The 26,947-nt window shown below is 30.4% G+C and overlaps 1 protein-coding gene across 2 annotated transcripts in view; it reads left to right on the plus strand.

Annotated features, from left to right (window-relative positions):
• LOC129912520 (serine/threonine-protein phosphatase beta isoform) overlaps positions 1–26,947 on the plus strand; it is a 51,787-nt gene that overhangs the window by 19,838 nt on the left and 5,002 nt on the right. The window contains exon 2 of one of the 2 annotated variants that reach the window (XM_055990803.1): positions 8,093–8,281. The exons of the other annotated variant lie outside the window; for it this stretch is intronic. Within the exon in view, the coding sequence (XP_055846778.1) occupies positions 8,093–8,281 (189 nt within the window). The remainder of the gene's footprint in view (positions 1–8,092; positions 8,282–26,947) is intronic. 2 annotated transcript variants of the gene reach the window in all.

Below are 26,947 nucleotides of genomic sequence, written 5' to 3' on the forward strand. Positions count from 1 at the left end.
TATTCGAATGATTTCTGTTGAAGCTGCATAGATAAGGAGGAGGTGGAATCGTTTCCTCACCTTCTCTGTGAATGTCCTGCGTTACTACAACGATCTTAGTGATCCAGCAAATAAAGACATAGGTTTTCTCGTTCGCTTTATTAGAAGCTCGCAATGGTTCAACGATTAGGAAGAAAAGTCTCTAAGATTCATTTATTTATCAGGTATCACAACGGAACAATCATGGTCTAAGCTCTCTTGCTGATAGCCACGTTAGCCTAACCTAATGCGTGAAAGCAAAAGTAAAATTTTTGTCTCCCATCATTTATTCACAGAACCAGACTTGGCCTCCAGCTTTTCAGTATTAAGCTCGATGTTGAGACGCTATGCTTAAACCAATGCTTTATCGCCATGAGAAATTATCCACATTCTATGTCGGTTATAAATTTGAAGCTTTATCCATCTTTCTTCTTTAAAAAGTGCCCTTGTGTGACTGTTTTTTTCATTGTTCAGTATTTGACAGTGAATCGAAATTTTCGGCTAACTATCTATCTAGTGTGTGCACTCACTTCAAACCCAACTATTCATTCGGCCAAGTGTGCGCACAAACAGCATAGACCGACTTAACTATGGTACGAAAGAGAGTTTGTGTGCAGGAGCTCTAATGATGAATAAAAATTAGTTATCGCTAATATGAAAACCGATAATAAAATTATTTCCGCGCTTTTATGATCTAGTTGTTGAGCGGTTCTTAACACTCCCACGCTTCACACTAGTGATCCGGCCTGTGGAGTTCGCCGGATTGACCTCAGAAAATGGCGGCAAGTCTAACTCTTGTGTATTGCTCCATTTTTGAGGCCAACTGAATGCTGGTGTTTTTGCATTTGCTTGTACTAGGAATTTCAAGACTTACCTTTCTTCTTATTTCTTATTGGAACGTTGTATATTTGATAGAAAATCATTTAATAAAAGTCGGCCAACTATCTTTATTGTGTGCGCACTGATTACCAACCTGACTATGTAATCGGCCAAATGTGCACACAAATAGCTCAGACACATACCTACCAATTAAATTATCGGCCGATCAATCAATCTGAAATCCAAATCACATTAAAGTTAAGAAAAAAGGTGATTTTAGAATAAAGGAGTTTTTGTTATATCTGATTTTCTGAAATAAAAACAAAAAAACTACAACAAAACTGTTCCAAATTCTTTGCCTTATATCTAACAAGAGCATTACATATTAAAAGAAAATAAAGTGCTTAAAAGCGTAAATTTTTTAACAAAAATCAATTTAAACAAATTTAAAAATTTCTTTCAACCTGAGTTTGAAAATAATTTTTTGCAATATAACTTCATTTATTAAAAAATTGACGAATGGTATTTGAAAAAAATTAACCCCTTGTAGCCCCATGTGACATTTCTGTAACAAACCGAAAAAGATATCCCAAAAGCTGTAAAAAACATATTTTTATTCTTTTAAAGCTTCTTACACAATCTTTAAGAATTGCTTTATCGAAATAATGCGCCATATTTCTAATAAATAGCAACAATAGTTTTTAATTGGCAGTTAATGTTGAAACTTCGGCTTTTTTTGAAAACAAGCAAATTTATATAAAAACTACGAATTTCAGAAAAAATATTTTTCGTGCATAAACTAACGGGGTTTTATTTTTGGATTTTAGGAATGCGCTTAAAAATAAATATTAGATAGCTTTTTGTTTGAATTTTTGCATTTATATACAAAAAAAAATTATTTAAACTTTTTTTTTAATGCGTAAATTTCGAAATAACTAAGCAAATAATGAATTTATTGAATTAAAAAAAAATACGTGTTTTATTATAGCTAAAGCTCTTTCGATTGACATTATTAATTTTAAAATTTACGATGTTGAGTTACAAGGGGTTAACGTCGAAATTTTCCTGGCGTTGTTTTTTAGTAGGTACATTTATTTTATATTTAAGTAGTTTTTGCCCAATTTTACGAACGTCATAAGAGCTATCAAGCAGCTTAACCAAAGCAGAAAACATCTGATCGCCAACAAAATCGTTGTTTCTTTTCAAGTGATCCACTGCTGTAGGTATATATGTATGTACATATGAACGTACCTACATACATCGCAAAAAATATTACCCTGACTGACATCATTTTCGCAAAGCTATCATTGGTTGTGATAAATATGTCGTGGTTGCAGGAGATCTTGTGAAGCTTTATTGCTCGTGATTAATTTTTCTTTCGAACGACAATACGGAGATATATATGAGCAACAATGCATAAAAGTGATGCATTTAAACAAACTGTTTGTATACTATAAAGATATAATAGGTACATTGGTCAGCTTTGACAGATGAGTATGTGAGTAGACATTTCCAAATATGGAACCATAGTAGGCTTTTAATTGAACACAATTATAGGGAAAGGCTTAAGTGGGAAATGTAAGTATGTTCATATTATTAGGTATATTATGTAAGCGATAAATAAAGAAATAGTTAAACTATACAATTCGCGTATGTAATTGAATAGATTTAAGTTAAAAGTTCTCCTATAAATACTATTGTTTATTATTTATTATTATATAAATACTATTGATTTTATTGTTTAGAAATTTTATACTGGATTCTATTCTATTATCCACCAAGCTAAAATCTTTGATTTAGATATAACCTTTAAACTGGGAACTCAGCAACAAGATAACTAAATCTTGTCAAACCTTTCGCATGACACATAAATCTGCATTTGGTTGATTTAGTCAAGATATTCTTTTGGAAAAACTTGAAAACAAAATTTTTTTGATGCCGCCACCGCACAGTTGGAAAAAGTCGTAGCAAAAAAAAATCTTCAAAAGCTAATAATTTTAATGTCAGAAGTGCGTTCTTTTATCCGCCGGTGTTAACTATTGTTAACAATAGTTAACATTCATCGTTCCTAAATAAGAAAAAAGTTACGAAATGTAACATTGTGACGTCACTACATCGTTCCTAAATGCAATGTTGAAGTGTCAAATACATACATAGTTACATTTTGTAACTTTTTCCAACTCACCTTCTGGACTTGAGTTTCAATGTTAATCTATCAAACACAACTAAATGGTGAAGAGAGGGGAAGATGTGAGAAGAGAATTTTTTGTTTGTTTTCATATTTGAACAAATCTGGCGGAAAAAATTTAAGTGATTTATTTTTTACAATAAAATCGACATACAGTCGTCGGCATAATTATTTTGACTAATTTTCAATTCTCGATCTGATAAGAATAATTTCTTACGGTTAAACTTTACATAGGTAAAGTTGATGGTTATTTATTAAGTATGTTATGGTGAATCTATGGTGGTCAAAGTAAGTCATATGAGTGAAATTTGGCGTTCAGGCAGCTTTTTTTGTATTAAAAGTGCTATTTTTTGAGTGGCAAAAGTATTTTGACCAGAATTCTTTTTCAATTTTGGTAAGGTAAAGTAATACATTTTGCTTATTTTAAGCATGTATCCAACTGTTGAACATGTTAAGCCTCAGATTCATAAAAAAAATTGGAAACATTTCGGAAATAAATATTGAAATAAGGGCATTTATTGTTACAAGTTAAAATTCCCGTTACCTGTTAAACTAATCAATGGAGAACTGATTTGTTTGCGTCAAATTATGTCTTAGCTTATAAAGAAACACAAGAGTACGAGTACTGAGAAAAATCAGCCATGAATCTGTACAAAACAAAAAGTTACACAAAAAAAAAGACAATTTTTTTTTGCGTAGTTCACTTTGAATCCCAAATTGAACCCTTATATCATGGAGCTGGAAATGAAATCCCTAGGGAAGAATTCCTCATCAGAAAGCATAGATTCCCTGGAGACTTAGGAAACACAGTTTTGGAACTTATCCAGCAAGAAAAGGACTAGTTAACCTCTTGAAAGCATGTTGAAAACTATGAAATTCGCAAAAAATCATGTTGGTAAGCCTCTTTCTTTCTGGAATAAGATTTAATGGACCGATGAAAGTTCTTTTGCATTCCATAAATCACCAAAAGCGAATTTTGTTCGGAAGCTGTCTAGGTAACTTTGTTCCAGAAAGAAAGAGGCTTACCAACATGATTTTTTGCGAATTTCATAGTTTTCAACATGCTTTCAAGAGGTTAACTAGTCCTTTTCTTGCTGGATAAGTTCCAAAACTGTGTTTCCTAAGTCTCCAGGGAATCTATGCTTTCTGATGAGGAATTCTTCCCTAGGGATTTCATTTCCAGCTCCATGATATAAGGGTTCAATTTGGGATTCAAAGTGAACTACGCAAAAAAAAATTGTCTTTTTTTTTGTGTAATTTTTTGTTTTGTACAGATTCATGGCTGATTTTTCTCAGTACTCGTACTCTTGTGTTTCTTTATAAGCTAAGACATAATTTGACGCAAACAAATCAGTTCTCCATTGATTAGTTTAACAGGTAACGGGAATTTTAACTTGTAACAATAAATGCCCTTATTTCAATATTTATTTCCGAAATGTTTCCAATTTTTTTTATGAATCTGAGGCTTAACATGTTCAACAGTTGCATACATGCTTAAAATAAGCAAAATGTATTACTTTACCTTACCAAAATTGAAAAAGAATTCTGGTCAAAATACTTTTGCCACTCAAAAAATAGCACTTTTAATACAAAAAAAGCTGCCTGAACGCCAAATTTCACTCATATGACTTACTTTGACCACCATAGATTCACCATAACATACTTAATAAATAACCATCAACTTTACCTATGTAAAGTTTAACCGTTAGAAATTATTCTTATCAGATCGAGAATTGAAAATTAGTCAAAATAATTATGCCGACGACTGTACCTACCTACTTAATGAAACATCTTATATTTGTTGATGTTACCTTGTTGTTTTATCACGGGTCGTTTGAAGATGCGACGCTTATCGAAGGTTCATAAAGTAATAAAAAACCGTACATTACCATTAGAGGTGGAAAACTATTTAAATTTAATTTAAAGAGAGTAAAAAAAAAGTCATTCAATTAAGTTAGTCAACTTGTAACCAAGTGTGCGTTGGTTTTGTAAGTTTAATAGTATATGTATGAGACTGTAGGTCGCATGTTCTGAAAATTGTTTTATTGGTAGGAATTTTCTTTTGAAACCCATCCTGAGAGGCGCGTACATTACACGATGCCTCTTTCTTCTTGACTCAAATTTGACGTTTCTCTTCTCTCCTGCTTTTAATTCCATTAATTACACACGAAATATCCATGTGCACTCCATCACCAACAAAAAGAAATGAAACAAAATTGCTAAATCGGAAGAAGAGCTAATAGTCCAGTCCAAGAGCTTGTTAACCATCTCTTGTAAGAATAGAAATTCTCGTAGTGCTGATTCATAGCATGCTAAGTAAAATAATCTTGGTCTGGCAAGGTCATATATATATACACACGAAGTGCAAGTGACCTTGAAAGTGTAAAAAAAAATTTAAAAAAGTTGGTCTTGTAAGGTTGATATTTTTATACAATTTAGTTTATTTATTTTGAAGTTCAAAAAAAAAAAAAAAACTGCCAGACTTTTTTGAGAAGCACAAGTGCCTACCAGACTTACTTAAAAATGTGCGTATATCTGCATTAAATTAAACTTTATTCTGCAAAGTCGAAATTTATATATGTGTTTGTATAAGCAATTTTAAGAAGGGTTATGCAATTACAGATGGTTGTGGAACTAAAACTGTAATCAGTGGCGTAGCGTGCGTGGTTGGCACCCGGGGCGGCAATTATGAACCAATGAAATTTTGTTTTTATGTGTCGATTAATATTCATTTTTAAATGGCATACCAATTTTTTTATTTTTAAAATTTGTATAGGTACATACAAAAAACCTTTAAAAAACCGTACGAATAATTTTGAAAATTTTTTGTCACTAAATTGCATGCTTGGCTTGGAGAATTGTTTTAAGAATTGTTTTTGTACTTTTAACAAGCAATTTTTACGTTTTTTTAAAGCTTTTACAGAAACTTATAAAATTAAATTAAAAATATAACATAAAGCCTAGTACGCAGCTAAATTTTAGCTGACATTTTGTATCCCTCTTTTTCTCCACTTTTTAAATTTTTTAATTAAAGAGGTGATTTTTGGGTAGGTATGTATATTCTAAGAAAAAAACTGTTCTATAGTAGTGCTCTATCTACAACCGATATTACTTTTTGTCAATGCTCTGCGATCTAAAGTCCATTACTCCTTGGTAGCTTTCTGTTGTCACCCCCATGTGGGTGACACCCAGGGCGGTCCGTCCCCTCGCTACGCCACTGACTGTAATAAATTGTTGATTGGTTATAAAAAATTTTGCGAATCGAATAGTTTGGCAAAAATAAAGCCAGTTAAGGGAAAAGAGAGCAAAAATCATAAAAACCGCCATATCTCCAAAACGGGACGAAAACGAGAAAATTACTTCTTGAGGCCGTGTGTGAATTGCGTTAAATAGTTAACCCAGTGTAAAATTTTTGACACTATTGAGGTGAATAAAAAATTTTCAGCTGTTAAAAATTTATTGTTCTCTGGGACCTGGTTAAATTTGAGTTAAATTTTTTTGCAATGGTTTTGTTTTTTTTTGTTTTATTAAAAAAGAGTATCATGGCATAAAAAAGGCAGAACAAATTTTAAACAATATATCCATCCATTTTTTTTATTAACCTCAATAGTGTCAAAAATTTTACACGGTGTTAACTATTTAACGTAATTCACACACGGCCTTAGTACGCAACAATACGCAAACTGAGATTTATACTCAAAATAAAATATATATAATATAATAATATATATAATATAATTAAACTCAAGCTTAGCCAAAATGATCATAGTAAAACTATGACTTGGCAGACAACAATTCAATTTTTCAATTTTGTTTTTATTGAACTTGTTATTTACAATTGACTTAAAATTAACTTATGTATAAGATACATTGATAGATACAAAATTTTGTTGGCACAGAGGGGGCCTAACCTTATACAATGACTAAGTTATATAATATAAATAAATATTATACATGGATAAACTTAATTTAAAAAGTCTGCTGACTAGGTTGTCGTCGGGGTGTTCAGACCCGGATGTCCAGTTGTGGGGTTGTTTGAGTTGGGTTGGTTTGGTTGGCGTTAGCCACGGTAGTAAGCCGACTGGGTGTCGGCGTAAAAGTCAACTTCGTTGTCCATTGAAATTATGTTCTCATCCAGTATATCCAAAGCGCAAAGGTACCTAGGTTCCGGATGGCGTCCACCCCCCTCGCTACGCCACTGACTAATAAATTGTTGATTGGTTATAAAAAATTTTGCGAATCTAATAGTTTGGCAAAAATAAAGCCAGTTAAGGGAAAAGAGAGCGAAAATCATAAAAACCGCCCTATCTCGAAAACGGGACGAAAACGAGAAAATTACTTCTTAAGTACCAAACAATACGCAAACTGAGATTTATATTCAAAATAAAATATATATAATATAATAATATATATAATAATATATATAATATAATAATGTATATAATATAATAATACATAAATTTATAATAGGTAATATATATAATATAATAATATATATACCTAATATAATTAAATTCAAGCTAAGCCAAAATGTTAATATTAAAACTATGACTTGACAGACAACTTTAATAAGTTATTGTCACAACTAATTTTGTAAACCAGCATAATCTTGGTTTTATAACTACATTTTAATAAAAATTAAATTAATTTATCTATCTATCTACTCAAAATAAACCATTCTTCAATAGTGCATCCAAATTTAGCTGACCTCACATTTTTTATCAGATTCCCTCCCCTGCATTTGACTTCCTCATTGACTGAACTCAAAGGGAAATCGTAACTTTGCACCTCCTCTACCCCTAAAATTCTTCAGGATTTCAGTTTTTCATGTTTTGGTATCAGATACTGTTTTTCATTATTTATGTAGTTTTCAAATTTGTATGCATTGGAGTGTTTGAATTGATATCAAAGTGCTAATAAACCTTAATAACCGCTAGCTATAGATTTTATTTTCTTTTTATATATTTATGAATATTAATAAATTGGGCCGTTTTATTGATTATTTTCAAAACCTTTTTTTTATCTTAAAAACAAATAATCAAATAAAATGAAAATGAAAAACAATAGACTATAAAAAGGAAAAAGAACGAGAAGCAAGTGCACTAAAATTGCTGCAAGAAGAAAATCAAGACTTAATTTCTCCACCATCCAGTGAAACACATGTATCGGCGGAAGGCGATCAAATAACAATTCACCACCAGCTCAAGGAAGAAAAGAAAAAGCCACGGCTGCGAGACTTCTTTATATCTGAATTCGGTATTTAGAACGAAAACCACAACACCGCTCATTCTCAGTTGTATACCTTTTTTGACACAGTATATGAACCTCTCATTGATTTAATTCTGCAAAAAAAAACTTCCCCGTAGGGCTAATAATCCATTTTGTAGTCATTAAAACAATATCCTCAAAATTAAATCCTTTGCTGTTGTTATTGTTCCTCCTCACAAAAAGAATCAGAAACATTTTTATGTATGTTTTAAAATTTAAATTTATCATTAACTACAAAAATGTTATATTCTCAAAATTAGATACGCCGATTATTTCGGACTTCGGAACAAGTTCCATTACATTTAATTAAATTTTCAATAAGTTAAGTTAAGATTTGGTTTAAATTAACTTTATTTGTGATTTTTTCTCAGAACTTTGATTAAGATTACAATATACATACTTACAAGTTACAACTATTAATAAATACGAAAAATACAACGTTTGAATTAGGTCGCTATCCCTACCATTTCAAGTAATCTGAAGTTGCAGTCCGGAAGTTACGATCCGGAATCTAAACAAAAATTAATGATCGGGTGGAATATAAAAAAAATACATAATCACGAAGAAAAAATAACAAAAATATTAAAATTATTTTAATTTTAATGGAGCGAATATAATTCAATTTTAAAGTTCAAGTGACCTCAATTTCAAATTTATAAAGCGTTTCGCCCAGGTACGACAGTGGCGTAAATGAACATAAAAAGTTTATGTGAATAATTGCTTATTACGACGACTTAATATTTTGTCATGACAAAACGTTTTTGTTTTATAGTCGTAAATTATATTTTATATCGAAACTGTTTTTTGATCGCCATATAGCGTTATTTTGGGAATGAATTTGTGTTAAAAACTTCACCGCACAAATTGTTTCCAAAAAAAGATGTTTCAGTACATACGCCCAATCCGGTGATTCCAAGTGTTTATTTGATGATTCTGCGCGTGAATATGTTTATATATACCTACTCATACTCTGTGGAAGTAAATTTGCAATTCTTATGATAGAATTTCTCGTGAATGAACAAAGAATCGTTAAAGCTGCATGTTGATGATAAAAATGATTAGATTATGTAAATATTTGTTGATTTTACAGTTTTTTTCTTTCTTTAAGTTTCTGTAGGGTTTCCTTTTGAGTGGGTGCTATTAGTTAAAAGAGGTAGGCATCTTTTATAGTTTCAGGTTTTTTTTAGCTCACGTCTGTTTAAAAAAAAAATAAACTAAACTTTGAGCTAGATACATATATTTGAGTTAATCAAGCAAATAATCTCGACCTCCGAATGCTGTCGCCTAATTGAGATGATTTTTAAACCATAATCACACTGTGTTACTAAAATCAGGTTTCAAAATATACGCGGGCGGAGACCTATCACGTTTTGTAGAGCTAGTCGCACTGATTACGAAACGGTATTTAAAAAGTCCCTAACACCCCCCAAATCTGGAGTTATTGGCAAAAAACGGTTTTTTTGACCTTCACCCATTGAAAAAATTCTAGCTTCGACAAATTTTCACCCATTTTCGATTTTTGTATAGTTTCTGATAGAAGATAATTTCCCTTTCAAAAATGTATAAAACATGTGATTCAGTTAAACCACATAGAATTTATAAGCTGTCAAAGTTCAAAAATTCCATTTTTTTGTCATTTTCCCAACTTCGACATCAATTTAAAGTATATGTTTTCAAAACAATATGCTGTTTTAAAAATATATTCTTAAGGGGTAATAACACCTTGTAAACCACGAAATCGAGCGTCATTTTCATCAGCGTATAAAACAAAGATGAATATTATTTTCTTTTGGTGTTTGTTTAGATTAATTAAGTATATTAATAGGTAACAGAATAGGCTTATGTTAAATTTTTTAATGATGTGAAATTTTTTAAATGGCGGTATAGTTCAGTATGATAGCAAAATCCTGTGCTTCCATCGGGCGACCAACTAACTCCTACAGTTTTTAACCTATCGGGCTGAAATTTGTGGAGATTAACATTACTATTCTCCAGTGAAGTACGTAGGATTTTTTTGAAATATTAATTTTTAAAAAAATGGCACTACTTTGAAAAAATTATTTCATTCCAAAAACAAAATTCGATGAAAAAAAGACCATAAAATCGTTAAATTTTAATATTTCAAAAAAATCCTACGTACTTCACTGGAGAATAGTAATGTTAATCTCCACAAAAAATTTCAGCCCAATAGGTTAAAAAATGTAGGAGTTAGTTGGTCGCCCGATGGAAGCACAGGATTTTGCTATCATCCTGAGCTATACCGCCATTTAAAAAATTTCACATCATTAAAAAATTTAACATAAGCCTATTCTGTTACCTATTAATATACTTAATTAAACTAAACAAACACCAAAAGAAAATAATATTTCTTCTTTGTTTTATACGCTGATGAAAATGACGCTCGATTTCGTGGTTTACAAGGTGTTATTACCCCTTAACTAATATTCATTTCCGAATGAAACGAGGTATTTCTTATGAAAATCAGTTCAAAATTGGCTTAGAAAAAAAATTTACGATTTCAACCCAGGCACAGAAACTCGAACGGTTGGGCCCCGAACAAAAATGTTATTTTGGCACATAGTACGATAACTTGGGCGCCAAGATCTGATAACGGGTTTTTTGTAGAGGAGTTCAATTCAATCATTTTTACTTGCGATATAGGTACTATAGGGCAAGTTTAGGATTCGTAAAAAAAATCGAACTCGAGATAACAATTTTACATGACATTACGATGATGGAGAATGCCAAAAAAGTGGGTCCGGCAATTCTGTCTGTCTGTCTGTCTGTCTGTCTGTCTGTCTGTCTGTCTGTCTGTCTGTCTGTCTGTCTGTCTGTCTGTCTGTCTGTCTGTCTGTCTGTCTGTCTGTCTGTCTGTCTGTCTGTCTGTCTGTCTGTCTGTCTGTCTGTCTGTCTGTCTGTCTGTCTGTCTGTCTGTCTGTCTGTCTGTCTGTCTGTCTGTCTGTCTGTCTGTCTGTCTGTCTGTCTGTCTGTCTGTCTGTCTGTCTGTCTGTCTGTCTGTCTGTCTGTCTGTCTGTCTGTCTGTCTGTCTGTCTGTCTGTCTGTCTGTCTGTCTGTCTGTCTGTCTGTCTGTCTGTCTGTCTGTCTGTCCGTCTGTCTCTACCTGGAGCTGCAGCCTAAACGAGTGAGGTGATTTTCTTCAAACTTGGTAGTTAGCAGTTTTTGGTGATTCCCTAGAGGGGAAATTGAAATTTTTTTTTTTATGACCAAAACTAACGGTACCTGCCATATAACGGAAATAGAAAAGTTAATTTTTTTCAAAAACGGCTCTAACGATTTTGATTAAAATTTTTGTGTGTAGTACTACACATAAGAGCCAACTTTTTAAATAAAAAAAATATTTTTTGTACCGTTATTAACGGTACCTGTCATAGAACGGTTTTTTTCGTTTCTGAATATCTCGTACAACATTAACCCGATTTAAATGAAAATTTTTATACAAAAGTGTGTAAGTAAAGATAATATTAAAATTTTAGAAAATTTTCAAAAAACGCATTTTTGGTTTTTTAAAAAATATTTCAAATTTTTTTTTTGAAAAATCAATTTTTTGAAAACGGATCAATGAAAAATTTTGAAATTTAATTTTTATGTGTAAATTAATTATTTCTTCACAATGGCATACCAACTTTTTTTTTGAAAAATGTTAAAAAATTTTTATATACAAAAAATTATTTTTTTAAAAAACGGCTCCTACAATTTTCGAAAATTTTTTTCTAAAAATACCTTTTTATACGAGAAATAAAATAGCATATTTGTTTTTTATTTTAAGATAATTTAAAACCGAGTTTAATTAATTATAAAAACAGATTTAATTTTTTTATACTACTTATGAAATTTCTTCAAAATATCAAATTTTAAATTTCTTGAATAAAAAGCTTTAACATTATAGTTACTTTAAGCATAAGAGCAAGTACGTGCGACCCCAGTCGTGCAATTTATTTACTATAGGAGGGGGTCTATCTGCCCTCTTTAGGAGAGAGGGGTAATTTTCTAATAAAAAATTATTTAAATAAAAAAAAAGATATTAAAATAAAAAAAAAACATTATTAAAAAACAACAAAACAGTTATAAGTGATACCATTTCCGAAAGGCAGAATTGTATATCTAATTCTAATTTTTAAATCAATATATTTCAACTTATTGTTTTTGAAATAATCGATTTCAAAGTTAAAAATAGACGAAAAAATGCCCTAGCGAGGTAATCCGTCGGAGCAGAAATTCTGCTCCGACCGATTACCTCGCTAGTGCTGATTATGATCAAAAATCGAGGCCACTACAATAAATTATAATATCAAAAATAATGGAATTGACGAAATAAATAGCGTTATTTCCGAGAACGCTCTTATTATGTGAATAAATAATGTGGTCACACTCATAATTTTGCTTTTTTTTTGGGTATTTAAATCAGTATCCTATCTAAGTATGGCTGATATATGTGTATAATTTTATCAAAAAAGTTACCGAAAAACAAAACAAAAAATTACTTATGGGCTAAGTATTTCGGACGTGCATAAAACCATTTTTTTTTTTGTAAAATGGTCTCGGAACCAAGGAATAAAGTTCTATTTGATTTATTTAAACCTACTATCTTAATATAATGATACATCATGCAAATTGATAATACCTCTCTCTAAATTCGTTTTGAAGAGATCACCATCATTTCGAGGAACGTTTTTCCATATACATATGTAGTTATAATTTTTGGGGTTTTGTGGAAAATTGAAAAACATCCCTTTTTTGTCCTGCCCGTTCATGAACCGGCAAATTATAGCTAAAGCGAACATTTGAGTATGAAATTTTAATCATAAAACAAAGTTGATTTTTTAAGAATTCGGTCCTCGAAATTTCCCACCTCCATTATTTTGACCCATAAGTACTTGATCTTTGTTCAAATGACAAGAGTAGACACTACTAAGTTAAGTACAAAACAAAATATTCACAAAGTAGCAAAAGATAATTTTAAAAAAGTTCACAGCGCTTGCCATTGTCATGAAAAAAAAAAGAAATAGTGATTATTTTTTGACAAACCAGGTCAAGGGCTTCTTCGATTGATTCAGTCATATTCAATTTCTTTATTTAATTTTCAACAAAGTAGTAGGTACATTGATTTAACACGTTGCTATACATCACGATATCTAAGGCATCTATCTATATGTTATGTATATACATGGGAGTACTTGGCATAAATACATAGGCTTAAATCCGTTCTGAATGAAAAAAAATGTTTAGGAAAAATCAACTTAAAAAGTTGCATGTCTAAGAACTACAAAAAAGTAATTTAGTGTGAGTATTGAATGGCATTATGAGTTTATTCCTAGTCTTATTATTATGTGGATAAGTCGTTATTGACACTGACAGGAACACGAACTAAATAATAAATATTTGCATCTATGATAGAATTTAACAATTACACGGTGTTACAAAAATGAGGTTTTAAAATAAACGCGGGCGGAAACCTATCACGTTTTGTAGAGCTAGTCGCACTGATTACGAAACGGTATTTAAAAAGTTCCTAACACCCCCCAAATCTGGAGTTAGGGGCATAGCCGTAGCTAGGATTTCATTTCGGGGGGGGGTTAGCTCAGACCAAACAAAATTTTTTTTTAGAAATCACAATACTTTGTATCAACTATATGTAACTGCAGTCGATTCTAAATCCCGCTAAATCAAATAGTCATTTGAACTGAAGCGAAACATTTGCCAATATCCTTTTTAAGTATTTTTTAGGAGAGGAATTCGTAGTTAATAGTTTAAAAAAGCCCTGCTTACGGTAAACGAATTTAAAAATGGCCGAATATTCAGCGGCATCTCTAGTTTTGTAGGTACAAAGAGTGATAAGTTGGTTGGTATAAATTGCGAGCGTTAGCGAGCAAGAAAATTTTTTTTAAGAAACAAATTTTAACCATTCTAAGGCTTTATAAAAAAAATTATTTCGTACAATTTAATATATAAAACATTGAAAAATGGACTTTTTCTTGCACTGAAATTTTGTAGTAGAAAATTGACAGGTACATTCTATCTATTGAGTTCTAAATGAAATTAGCAGCACTTAAAAACCAAAATTTTAAATAATCCAAGTTGTTTGACATGAGCTAATTACACTGGTCAACAAGGTTTTGTTACAGAAACCAGGGTATACTTTTCTATAGGCTGAGCTCGAATCCGAAGTCGGAAAAATTCTATCACATCACGTTTTGGAGATATTCCCGTTAGAAAATCGAAAATGCCGATTTTTACCAGTTTTCAAAGTTATTTTTTAGCGTTTAATTATTTTTTTTTTAAATTAAATTTGTAACAGTTACTAAAAGAATTGTGTCAAAATTTGAAAGCGATTGGTACAGAACTTTTCGATATTCACTATTAAAAGCAAATAAATATGAGATGCCCCAAACACTTTGATTTCAAGTTATGATTTCTCGAGGAAGAAAATAGATATTTAAAAGATTTAAACGGATTTAGAGAGACAAAGCTTAATTCTTTTAGAAGCTGTAACAAATTCAATTTAAAAAAAAATAATAGCCCAGGGAAATTAGTAATTTAAATCGCATTTTTCGCGGGACAAAATTTTTTTCATGGAATGTGTTCGGGTGGTTGTCCTTATCATAAAAGTCAATTTGTTGGGAAAATTGGAGGTTGGGAACAGCCGCCATCTTGGAAAAGAGATTGGTATCGTTTTTATTGAATAGCTCCATTGTTATTCATTTTAACAAAAAATGACAAAGGTAAGACTTATTAACAATAAAATTATCTAAAAAATGATATACAAAACAATTCCGTGAGTTGAATAAATAAAATTTTATAGTTGGTCAAAGTGCGGGTTTGTATCGCAAGGTTGGGAAAAAATGACATTTGTTCATATATCTGACGAACTTTTGATTTGTTTGGATAATTCTTCAAGAATGAATTATAGTACTTATAATTACCTATTAAATGAGCCCACAATCGTTATTGTAACCATCGTATTGTAGAAGTAATCTAACTCCGAAACTCTCCATGTACTAGTTAAAAGTGAGAAAAAAGCTAGTTTTTTGCTAGAAGGCCTAGAAAATTTTGGGAGTAGAGGTATAACCAAAATATAAGTACGCAGTTTTGCAGCCATACGCGTGTCAATGTCGATTTCAAAGGTCTGACAACTCTAATTTTGTGCTTTATACGGTTTTTGGGGGGTTAAATAAGGTAAGTTTTCCAGTTAACGTGAATGGGCTAAATTTATACTATTTGAAATTATAAATATACAAGCTGATGCTCTATTATTTTTCGTAAATCTAGACACCCCAATCTTGAGGATGTGACCAATAGAACTCAAGATATAAGCCGTTTATACGATTATGTTTTAGAGGCTATTTTGTTTAGATTTTTGTTTGTTTATTTGAATTGAAAAGCCTGATATGGTTAGTTAAAAAAGCCTATATCGTGAGTTCTATTAACCCCATAGCCAAGATTGAGGTGTCCAGATTTAGGAAAAATAATAGAGCATCAGCTTGTATATTTATAATTTCAAATAGTATAAATTTAGCCCATTCACGTTAACTGGAAAACTTACCTTATTTAATCCCCCAAAAACCGTATAAAGCACAAAATTAGAGTTGTCAGACCTTTGAAATCGACATTGACACGCGTATGGCTGCAAAACTGCGTACTTATATTTTGGTTATACCTCTACTCCCAAAATTTTCTAGGCCTTCTAGCAAAAAACTAGCTTTTTTCTCACTTTTAACTAGTACATGGAGAGTTTCGGAGTTAGATTACTTCTACAATACGATGGTTACAATAACGATTGTGGGCTCATTTAATAGGTAATTATAAGTACTATAATTCATTCTTGAAGAATTATCCAAACAAATCAAAAGTTCGTCAGATATATGAACAAATGTCATTTTTTCCCAACCTTGCGATACAAACCCGCACTTTGACCAACTATAAAATTTTATTTAATCAACTCACGGAATTGTTTTGTATATCATTTTTTAGATAATTTTATTGTTAATAAGTCTTACCTTTGTCATTTTTTGTTAAAATGAATAACAATGGAGCTGTTCAATAAAAACGATACCAATCTCTTTTCCAAGATAGCGGCTATTCCCAACCTCCAATTTTCCCAACAAATTGACTTTTATGATAAGGACAACCACCCGAACACATTCCATGAAAAAAATTTTGTCCCGCGAAAAATGCGATTTCATGCCCATATTTTGACTAATTTCCCTGAGCTATAAGTAAACGCTAAAAAATAACCCTGAAAACTGTGAAAAAGCGGCATTTTCGATTTTCTAACGGGAATATCTCAAAAACGTGATGTGATCGAATTTTTCTGACTTCGGTTTCGAGCTCAGCACACAAAAAACCTATATAAGAGTATACCCTGGTTTCTGTAACAAAAAAGAAGTTTAATTTTATGGACCAGTGTTATACATCACTTTGAAATTTAACAATAAACTGAAATTGTTTAATTTTATAATTTGAAACAAAAGAATAACGAAATGTTGTAAATACAGTGCTTTGCTAAAGTATAATCGCACCATAATAAAATGCTATTTATATAAAACCGAGTATTGCAGCGACACCCTACTATTTTTTTATTAAAGGGGATCAAAAAACAAGAATATTGAGAAGAATAAAATGTCCCGTTACTTTCTCTTATAATTTTTATAAATAAAAACAAGTTTTTCTTCCATTGCAAAAGTATAATCGCATTTTTTTTATTTTGAGTATGGGCAACAAGGTTTTTGTTACAGAAACCAAGATATATTTTTCTAAAGGTTTTTTATGTGCTGAGCTTGAATCCGAACTCAGAAAAATTCTATCACATCGCGTTTTTAAGATATTCCCGTTAGAAAATCGAAAATCCCGCTCTTTTACCAGTTTTCGAGGTAGCGTTGGTAGGTACTACAGTCTCTGAATAAATCGATACATTTATTTTCGCTTACATACTGGATTTAAGGTTAACATAGAACAAAAGTGGGTAATAAGCAACTGAAGATATCTCGGACAGTAGAAAAGATGTCTGAAAGATTTAAATAGATTTAAGGGTAATATTTCAAAAACGAGATGTGATCGAATAAGTCCGTCTTTGGATTCGAGTTCGGCCACCGAAACCTTTTGAAAAAGCATAGTTTAGTCTCGGCACAAAAAACCCTGCATAAATACTTGTGGTATTTAAAGGGTTCTTAAAAGAGCATTTTAAGGTGTTAACATAGTGCTTAAGGAAATGATCAAAGAGATAAAAACTCTTTGTAATGGAACAAACAATTTTTGTTTTCCTTTTTACAAACTTCATCGACAGCTTTTGAACGATGCAAAATTGGTAGTGATTTTAAGGGAGATTTTCATATAGGTAATCAAATCACTAAAATACAAAAACAAATAATTTAGTGCTGCACATATTAGACTTGTATATGTTTATAATATAGGTATCTTTTTATTTTCTGAAAAAAATTTCGGGGGGGGTTAAACACCCAAAACCCCCCCCCCTAAATACGGCTATGGTTAGGGGCAAAAAACGGGTAAAAATTTGACGAAGCTAGATTTTGTTCAATGGGTGAAGGTAAAAAAAACCGTTTTTTGCCACTAACTCCAGATTTTGGGGGTGTTAGGAACTTTTTAAATACCGTTTCGTAATCAGTGCGACTAGCTCTACAAAACGTGAAAGGTCTCCGCCCGCGTATATTTTGAGTGTTACACCGTGTTATAATTCTCTTTATTTGATATCATAGAGTTGTTGACATTGCCTAGTTATTTAAATACAGATAAACTCTTTTATACGAATAATTCACCAAGGATTTAATAGACATGAAATTGTTTTCTAAAACAATAAAATGAAACGCTTTTAAACCATTTTTTAAAGTGATTATTTTTTTTTAGTTTCCATTTCAATGTTTTCAGATACGTTTAAACGGCTTTGGCAACATGAAGTCAAGCGTTACCCTTCCAGCAAGAAAACTGAGTTTAGAAAAGACACTTGCAACTTTTTGTGTATGAACACAAAGTCGAAGGAGAAATCGTGGTGAAAAAACCAATACATATAAAATCGGATCCGCGTTGATTATATTCGTAATTATTTCCTTTAGTATGGGTAGTTCTACTGAATTTCATCAGTTCATCTTCATCACTTATTTACAAAGAATAATCGGAAATATTCTCCCGGATGGAATTCAAAGTTAACCAATATGTCAAAATTCCTTGTATACTGAGTTCTTCCAACAATGCAAACTGCATGCTTTTATCAAAACATAGACTTTTTTTAATGCTTTGCAATATTAGACCTATTTCTTTTGGGAGGTGGCGAAGTACCTACTACTAGTAGTTTAATATCGATTTTCAATGGAACGCACTTTCAACTAATCAATGCAATTCCCATTTACTAGGCAGAAGAGAATAAGTAATTCTAGTAGTGTACTAGATTATCTATACTCATGAGTAAACTACCACCTCCAAAGGAACGGGGCTATTGTAGTTTTTGTCCATCTTATTTTATGTTTGTTCATTTTTTAAGCCGTACACAATTTTAGTCATTTTTAAACGTTATAAATTAAGCTTTATATTGTTTAAAACCAAGAAAAATCGATTACTTACATTTCGTAACAAGAGCGCCTTATCTAAATTTAGAATTTTAAAACCCATTAAAACAAATAAATGTTAGTCACTACCTTTTTGCAATCGATTTAAATTCTTCCTCTTCTTCTTTCAACAATTGTGCAAGTTGGCCAAGGTCTTGTTTGATGTTTGTTCAGAGGTGGCGAAAGGGGTGTGCGGAGTATGCCCCCGCACACGGCCCCGCGCTCAGAGGGGCCCCGCGGGCGCTAAATGAAAATGACTCAGAAATAATAAAATCCGAAAAATCATGTCTCTTCTCTTTATTCAAAACAATCAAATAATTGAAATTGGCTTCTTTCCACTCGATTTCCATAATTGAATCATTTATTTTCAAAACATGATAAGTCCATGATTTAAAATTTTTCCAGAGAAGAAAAAAAAGTTTTATTTTCTTTTGTTAAGTGTAGCAAAATGTATAAAAAATATATTTTGTAGAACTTTTACCTAGCTACAGAATATCGTTTGGTATTTACTTTTTGGACCGATTGTTTAAAAGATAAAAAATAAAAACTGTTTTGGACTTATCATACTTTGAAAATAAACGAATGTGAAATTAGTTTTAAAATTAATATACACTTTTTAAAAGCCTCAGTCTATCAAACAATTGCATTTGGGAATAGAATATAATGTTTCGAGTAGTTACTTTACTTGAAAGGCGCTTTCAACTTAAGATTTTGAGTCAGTAGTCAGCTTCTCTATGTGTAGTCAATTACTCATAAAAAAGTCGAAGCACACATTGGCCACTTTTTGGCAAAAGTAGGAAATAAAAAATAAATTAAACAATTTAAGATTATTGTTTGTTTTTTTTTTTTCTCAAGTAAAGCAGACAATTAGTTTGCCAAGCAACTTGGATTATCTAAAATTTTGCTTTTAATATTCCCAATTGAATTTAAAACTCAATGAAATGAATACATTTTTTGTTATAAAATCTCAGTGATAAAAACTGTTTTTTTGTTTTCTTTTTTCTATTTTTCAATTTTGTATAGGTATTTAAAATTGAATGAAATAATTTTTTGTAAAGCTTAAGAATGGGTAAACTTTATTTCCCTTAAAATAAATTTTTTGCTTGCATACGCTCGCAATTTATATAAACTAATTTTTCACACTTTCTACCAGTTTAAACACTTTGTTAAGGACTAAAGAACATTTCTGTTTTCCGCCGCCAATTTAATGATTAAGAAGGACCATTTTATTCAGTGGAATTTTCGAATTTTCGCTGTTCGAAATTCCGTATTCGAACACATTGATGTTTCAAAATATGGACGGATTTACAATCCACCAAACTTTAATAACCCGTTTTAAATCAAAAATTTTCCTCAACCAAACATGCGAATAATTAATGTATTTATCAGTTATGTATTTCGTAAAAAAAGAATAAATAAATGATTGATAAGTATCTAACAGAGGAAAGCAAACAAAAACAATTTCAATTTTTTATATATCTTCCTGTATTTAGCAGGGAGAGCGCCTTGGATTTTTCCGGTCTCTTTTTCTTCAACTTAAAAGCAAAATTGAATCACCAATTAAAAGAAGCAATAAGTCCTCAATATTCCTAAAATTACATTTTGATGTAAATCTTCTCTTTATACAAAAGAAAAAAAAAAACAGATTTCCTAATAGAAATCATATATACAAGTGATTTTAAAAAACAATAGTTTAAAGAAAGAAACAAATACCTGCCTTATTTCCTTCTTCCTACTGATAAATTTGTATTTTTATTTTAATATAGCAATGGCACTCAGCTATATTACAGGTTGTTTGAAAAGTGTAAATTTTCAAATTTTAAGACTAACGTGAGACTAGCCACATTCTTAGAACCATCAAATAAAGAAGTTGTGCAGTTATTTGCGTTTTGCCATAAGATGAAATGGATTTATTCCCTTTTTCCAATTGGGAATTCAATTGATATTGTTATAATCTAAAAAGGAAACCGAGAACAAACTGACGAAAACAAGAATTTCTACATTAAAATAAATAGCTACATAATATTATATTATACCAATTTTAGAAAGTACAATTTACTCAAAAATTACTTTAACAATTTTATGAAAAAAAAAAGCAATCAAGTGTTAGTTTTTATTAGTTTCTATATTTTGATGAAGAGAGTTTGATTTTTATTTGAATAGTCAAATTATAGAAAATTTTGCATTTAATTTTTCTGAAATTTGGAATGTAGATACAAAATTTCTGCAAAATTTCATATCAATTTTACTTAAAATAGTTTTTTTTCCGAAAAAAATAGTAGTACTGTCTTGGAAATCGCTAGTAAACTACTAGTAGTACTTTGCCACCTCCCAAAGGAACAGGGTTTACATAGAAATGAAACTTTTTGTCTTAAGTTTGTTATTACAATTTTGAACTTGAACTTGGACGGAAGATTTGATACTTTTTCCAAAATGATAGTCCAAATTCATTTTCTCGGGGCCTCGAAAATTTACTCTAGCACACGCCAAATTTTGGTCTAGCACCGCCTCTGTGTTTGTTTTCAAAACAGTTAGTTTACTTTCTACCCCGTCGCACAGTTCTCTTTCTTTTATGTATTTTTAAAATTAATGAATTCTCAAACTTATAAAAAAAAAAACGTTTAGGCGAAAAAATACAGTATGTTTTCTTTATGTTCATATTCTTTTTCATATGTAAAAATGTACATTCATATATGTAGATGTTTTGTTCAGTTTCCCTTTTGTGTAGTACTTTGTAGGCTTTCACCCAAGTATTTAAAAAGCACAATGACATTATATGTGTTTTTTTATTTTGTTCGTCTGATTTTCTACAAACTTTTAAAGTTTTTATGCTGTAAGGTTTTTAAAAAAATGTTTAGCTGTCAAAAATTTACCCTGCTCTGGGACCCAGTTAATTGTTAATCTTCAGAGGATAAATTGTTGACACAAGGTTTCGTGTATTTTTTTTTTTTCAATAAATAATCAAGAACTGAAAGAATGAAAATTGAGAAAGTAATACAATATTTGTGTGTAGGTATTAGGGATAATTAATATTTTTCAATATAATTCACTTTATTGATGATAAAAAAAAAAAATTGTTAGTGAATATAAATGAAAAAAAAAATTCACAGTACAACGCTTGATAGAAGTTTATATATTATAAATATGTATGTATTTATAAATGTTTTAAGTTTAAGTTAAGTTTTGTTTAGCCACTTCAAAAATGTATCTCTATTCACACAGCTAAATTTAGCCAGAGATACATTTTTTATTCAACAGACATAAAAATGTAAAAAATTTATCCTCGCCTAAATATTTAACCCAATTCACACACGGCCCAAGTTGAAGAATTGTTGTTTTTAAAATAATGCGATTTCAACTTTTTAAATCATTTTTGTCCTTTCGATTCAATTAATTTCGTTTTCAACTGACATGACTTCTTTGGACCTGGGCAATGTAAAAAAGATGTTTTAATGTAGATTCTGAAACATAATAAGCAACTTTTGCTGATATAGTCGATCACATGCCTGCATTTTCTCAGTAATAGGTAGTAAGTGCTAAGATTTTTAGAGTATCGTTATTTATTGCAGTTTAAATATTTTAATAAAGTATTTTTTCGGTGCCGAGAAGTTATGGTTGAGAAATAAAAATCGGATGGGAGGGAGGAACAAAACATTAAAATCAACACTTACACTCACAATTGTAAAGCCAATAACTTTTTCTTTTATTTTGGCTCTAAATAAAACAAAATTTAAACAAACACACTGAACCAAATTTGGTAGTCATATTGATGAAAAAGCAAGTAGATTTGAAGAAAAGGTGATCAATATAGGGTCAACACCTCCTATCCGTCATTTTGAAGAAATGAATAAAATTTTTCGTTGCGAAGGGGAAATCAACAAAATTTTGTCAAATTGAATAATATTTATCGTGATTTCATGAAGTTTAGTGAATAATAATTTTTCAAATTAAATAATAATTCTTCACTTGATTCTTTATAATAAAGAAATTTCTTCCAATTGACGGATCAAGTTTTTTAATTTAATGAATATTTATTCATTTGAACGTTCTAATTTCTTTGAATTGAAGAAAAGTTGTTATTTTAACCTGCTTGTTTCTTTAATTTGAAGCACAAAATCTTCAATATAAAGCATTCTGTTATTCAAATTAATATTTTTTTCTTCAGTTTAATGCAAATTCGCTTCAAGCAGAAAACATTTTTCTCCTTTTATCAAATTTATTTCCTGAAAACTGATTTAATGAAAGAAAATAACCAAAACAAACAAACAAACAAACAAAATTTTCTAAATACAAGAATTATGTTTTATTTCTTATCTTATGGACCTATGTATTAAATACTAAACATAAGAATTTTTTAACTGATTTATGAGTGAGTTTACTTTTGGATGGTACTTATAATAACTACTCTCAATTTTATTAAGAAAAGTTTTGGGCAAAGTAAATCCTCATACCAAACTTGAACAAGTAGGGTATATTCTAAATTAAATCGATTAAAAAGTTTGAATTTTATACCATTGCATTGTCTCCGGAGAATCTCTTCGGCGCTAGAGTTGATCCAACTGAAATAAAGCTAGCTTGCGAGTCCCGAATAGACAAACGAGTAATGGTCTTCTAAGATCCACTTCCAGTGATGAGTTTAGCCGTTGGTATAAGAATGGTGTGGATTAAATAAAAAATGCTACAGGTATCTATGACCATCTGGAAAAAAAATAAAAAAAAATCATCTATCTTTAAGTTGGGTCGAAGGAAATTCGGAATTCGTAAATTTAAGTACTTACTTTCGGGAAAATTTTGTCCGTTATTCATCATTTCGGTTAATATCTGGCGACGAGTTTATTTTGTTTCGTCTTTAAAAATAGGTGTTCAAAAATATCGGATTCTGGTTCATCTACATTGAAGGCATCATCAGGAAAAAAATCAATTTTGAATAAAATCATTCTTACCAGAGTTAAAAGTTCATTTGAACAAAGGAACTGGAGATAAGACTGAGTAACACCTTTTTTTGTAAAATACCACTCTTCTTGAAAAGTCGTGTAATATTATTTATCACGGATCTTCCCCTGAGGCTTTTTATCGCTGTTTTCTAAAATAATAGCCCTAAAAGTGTGGAAGTACATATTTAAACATTATTTGCATAATAGAAATGTAGGTATATTTAATGTATTTCTTACCAAAAACACCGTCTTAAAAAGGTTTCCATTTTTCCAATTGTTTCTGCTATTTGTTTAGCAATTCCAAACTCCATTCGTATTTTTTTTAAGTACCTATGTACTTAATAATGATTCCAATAGCAAAAATGTTCGTGAACCTTCATTCAGATTTTGACTGCTTTTATATAAACTTAAAATAGATTTTTCTTGACATGATGCTCAGAAAACGCACCAGAAATTATTGAAAATGTATTTATGAAATTACTTACATTTTTATTGAAGATATTAAAGCCCAAAACGACAAAATATGCTTATTTATTAGGTAATATGTACACATATTAATTTGCAATTTTTCCACGACTAGACGCGATCAAACTTAACGGCACCACTTCACTTACAAGAATACAACTTATCACTTAAAAACAGTTAACAGCAAAATATTGGACAAACTTCTTCACATTGAATAATTTCTTTAATCTGAAGAGAATATTTTCCTCTATTTGAACACTTTTCTTCAATTTGAAGAAAATGGGACAAAAAATGCCAATAATTATGAAAATTCTTCGGTTTGAAGTAAGATTCATCAATTGGATTAAAACACATTCTTCCATTTGAATAAATTTATTAGATTTGAAGAAAAATCTACGGAAAATCCGTTAGTTTGCAATTATTATTTGGTTACTAAGTATTTTATATTTGTAGGTATATATGTAAGTCATCTCTAACATATTGAGGAAAATTCTTCAAATTGATCAATTTCATCAACATGAAGAAACCACTTTTACGTCTAGGAGATTTGTAGGTTATAGGTAAGAAGATTTATGGCTGTCCAAATGAAAAAAAATCGTTCGTTTGAATAAAATACTAAAGTTATTAGAGATTGAAGAAATTTTTGTGAATTTGAATATTTAATATTCATTTTCACTAAAAATTTCATGAAATATTGTCGATTTGAATAAATCATTCTTCAAAAGTTAACAAAATATTTCCGTCAATATGACCTACGAGATTTGGTTCAGTGCACTTTCATGCTGTGTACTGTGGTTTAGTGGTTAGAAGCTTGCTCGGTAGCGAAACTTCCATTGAAATTCCCTAATAAACTACTAGTAGTACTTTGCCACCTCCCAAAGGAACAGGGCTATTATTGACAAATTATTATTATTATTTCTAAATTTTATTTTTCTACTACTACATTACAAACGACAAATTTTGCACCATTGTATTTTATTTTTGCAAAATTAAAATTAAATTAAATTAGTTTAAAATGTTACACTTTTGCACTTTTACAACGATACAAGACCATTTGCATCGAATCGTGAATACCCCTATTAATTTGTGAACAATTCTTCCAAAAATTGATATAAGTGAGGGATATGACATTTTAAACTTGAAATAGTCATTTTAATTTTGGTAATATTAGTAAGTTTTCAAAAAATTGCAACTTTAAAAATTCACCAAATTTGACAAAAATAAGGGCGTTAGTGTTTTTTTCTATTCAATTGTTTGATTTGCACTCAAATTATTTATTTCTTGTAGCGCAAGTTGAAGAATTCTTAACTTTTTGCTCAGCTGCCGCCAACTTTTGTAGGGTTTTCTCTCAGTAAAATTTTAACAGTACAGCCACAGCTATCAAATGTGTACATAAATGTACATTATTGTAAAGTTATTCAGTTAAAAAAAGTAGGTGTTTAGTTTTCATTTTAAGGGCCCGAGGGCCGGGTCAAAGTAAAAAATAAACTAATGGTGAGATCTTGTAGTATTACTGGGCACTATCAGATGGCATTCTTTTAGAAAACAAATTTAAGCCTTGCTAAAAAAATTAATAAATTATGTGCCTTTAATATATTAAGTTGTATGGATAGCAAAATTTTAAATTAAATTTTTCTTGGAATGAGTTGGAATGGACTCGTTCTGTTTTTCCTCTGGGCCCTTCATTTGTAAGAAGCTTTCATTATCATTGAAAATAATCATATTAATTTCTGCTTTATCCTTATTTACATATCAAACAAATCAAATATGTACATTATTAGGGCATTCGTTATTTTTAAATCAAGTTCCTAAGTCGTCATATTAATTTCTCCTTTATCCTTATTTACAGATCAAACAAATAAAATATGTAAATTATTAGGGCATTCGTTATTTTTAAATCAAGTTCCTAAGTCGAAAAACTGTTGCGAAATAATAAAAAAAATCCTCTCATTTTTTCAGATTTTTATTTTGACACTAGAGGTTAAAGTTTTTTTTTCATTTGAAATAGGTATGTGTTGACTGATTACATTAAACAGCGTTTTCAAAAAGGTATAAATCATTTTTATAGGACCAGGGGTTTAGTCAGGACATGCATGGAAAAATGATTTATACCTTTTTGAAAACGTTGAATGTAGACAAGAACCTCAAGGCCTAATTAGTCAACACTTTCAAATGAGAAAAAACTTTAACCTTCTTGGTGCGATATCTAGTGTCAAAATAAAAATCTGAAAAAATTAGAGGATTTTTTTTATTATTTAGAAACAGTTTTTCCACTTAGGAACCACTCTAAAAAAAAACTAAATAACGAACAACCTAATGTACATAAAACGAATGTTCTTTGTCCTCATTATTTATGTAAAGTTGAATTTGTGTCCGTTTATCAGCTATCATAATTGTTTTCGTAAAATCAATTTTTATGGATTTATTACCAATAAATCAAACGAGATCAAAGACCATCAACATACATACTTTTGACATTTACAATAAATTCCCGCTTTAACCCTGAACTTAAATTCAAAATTTTTAAAGTCTTTGATTGGTCAGAACCAAATGTCACCTATTGTATAAGGAGGTGAATATCATGCGCAAGTAGTCAGTAACGAGAACTTGCAGATGAGAGAAAAAAAAGATGGCTTCCTAAGTTTTTGAAAGCTGCCCTTTTGAAATTGTTGTTGTTTGTC

This window comes from Episyrphus balteatus, chromosome 2 (assembly GCF_945859705.1).
Source record: "Episyrphus balteatus chromosome 2, idEpiBalt1.1, whole genome shotgun sequence".
Taxonomy (NCBI): Eukaryota; Metazoa; Arthropoda; class Insecta; order Diptera; family Syrphidae; genus Episyrphus; species Episyrphus balteatus.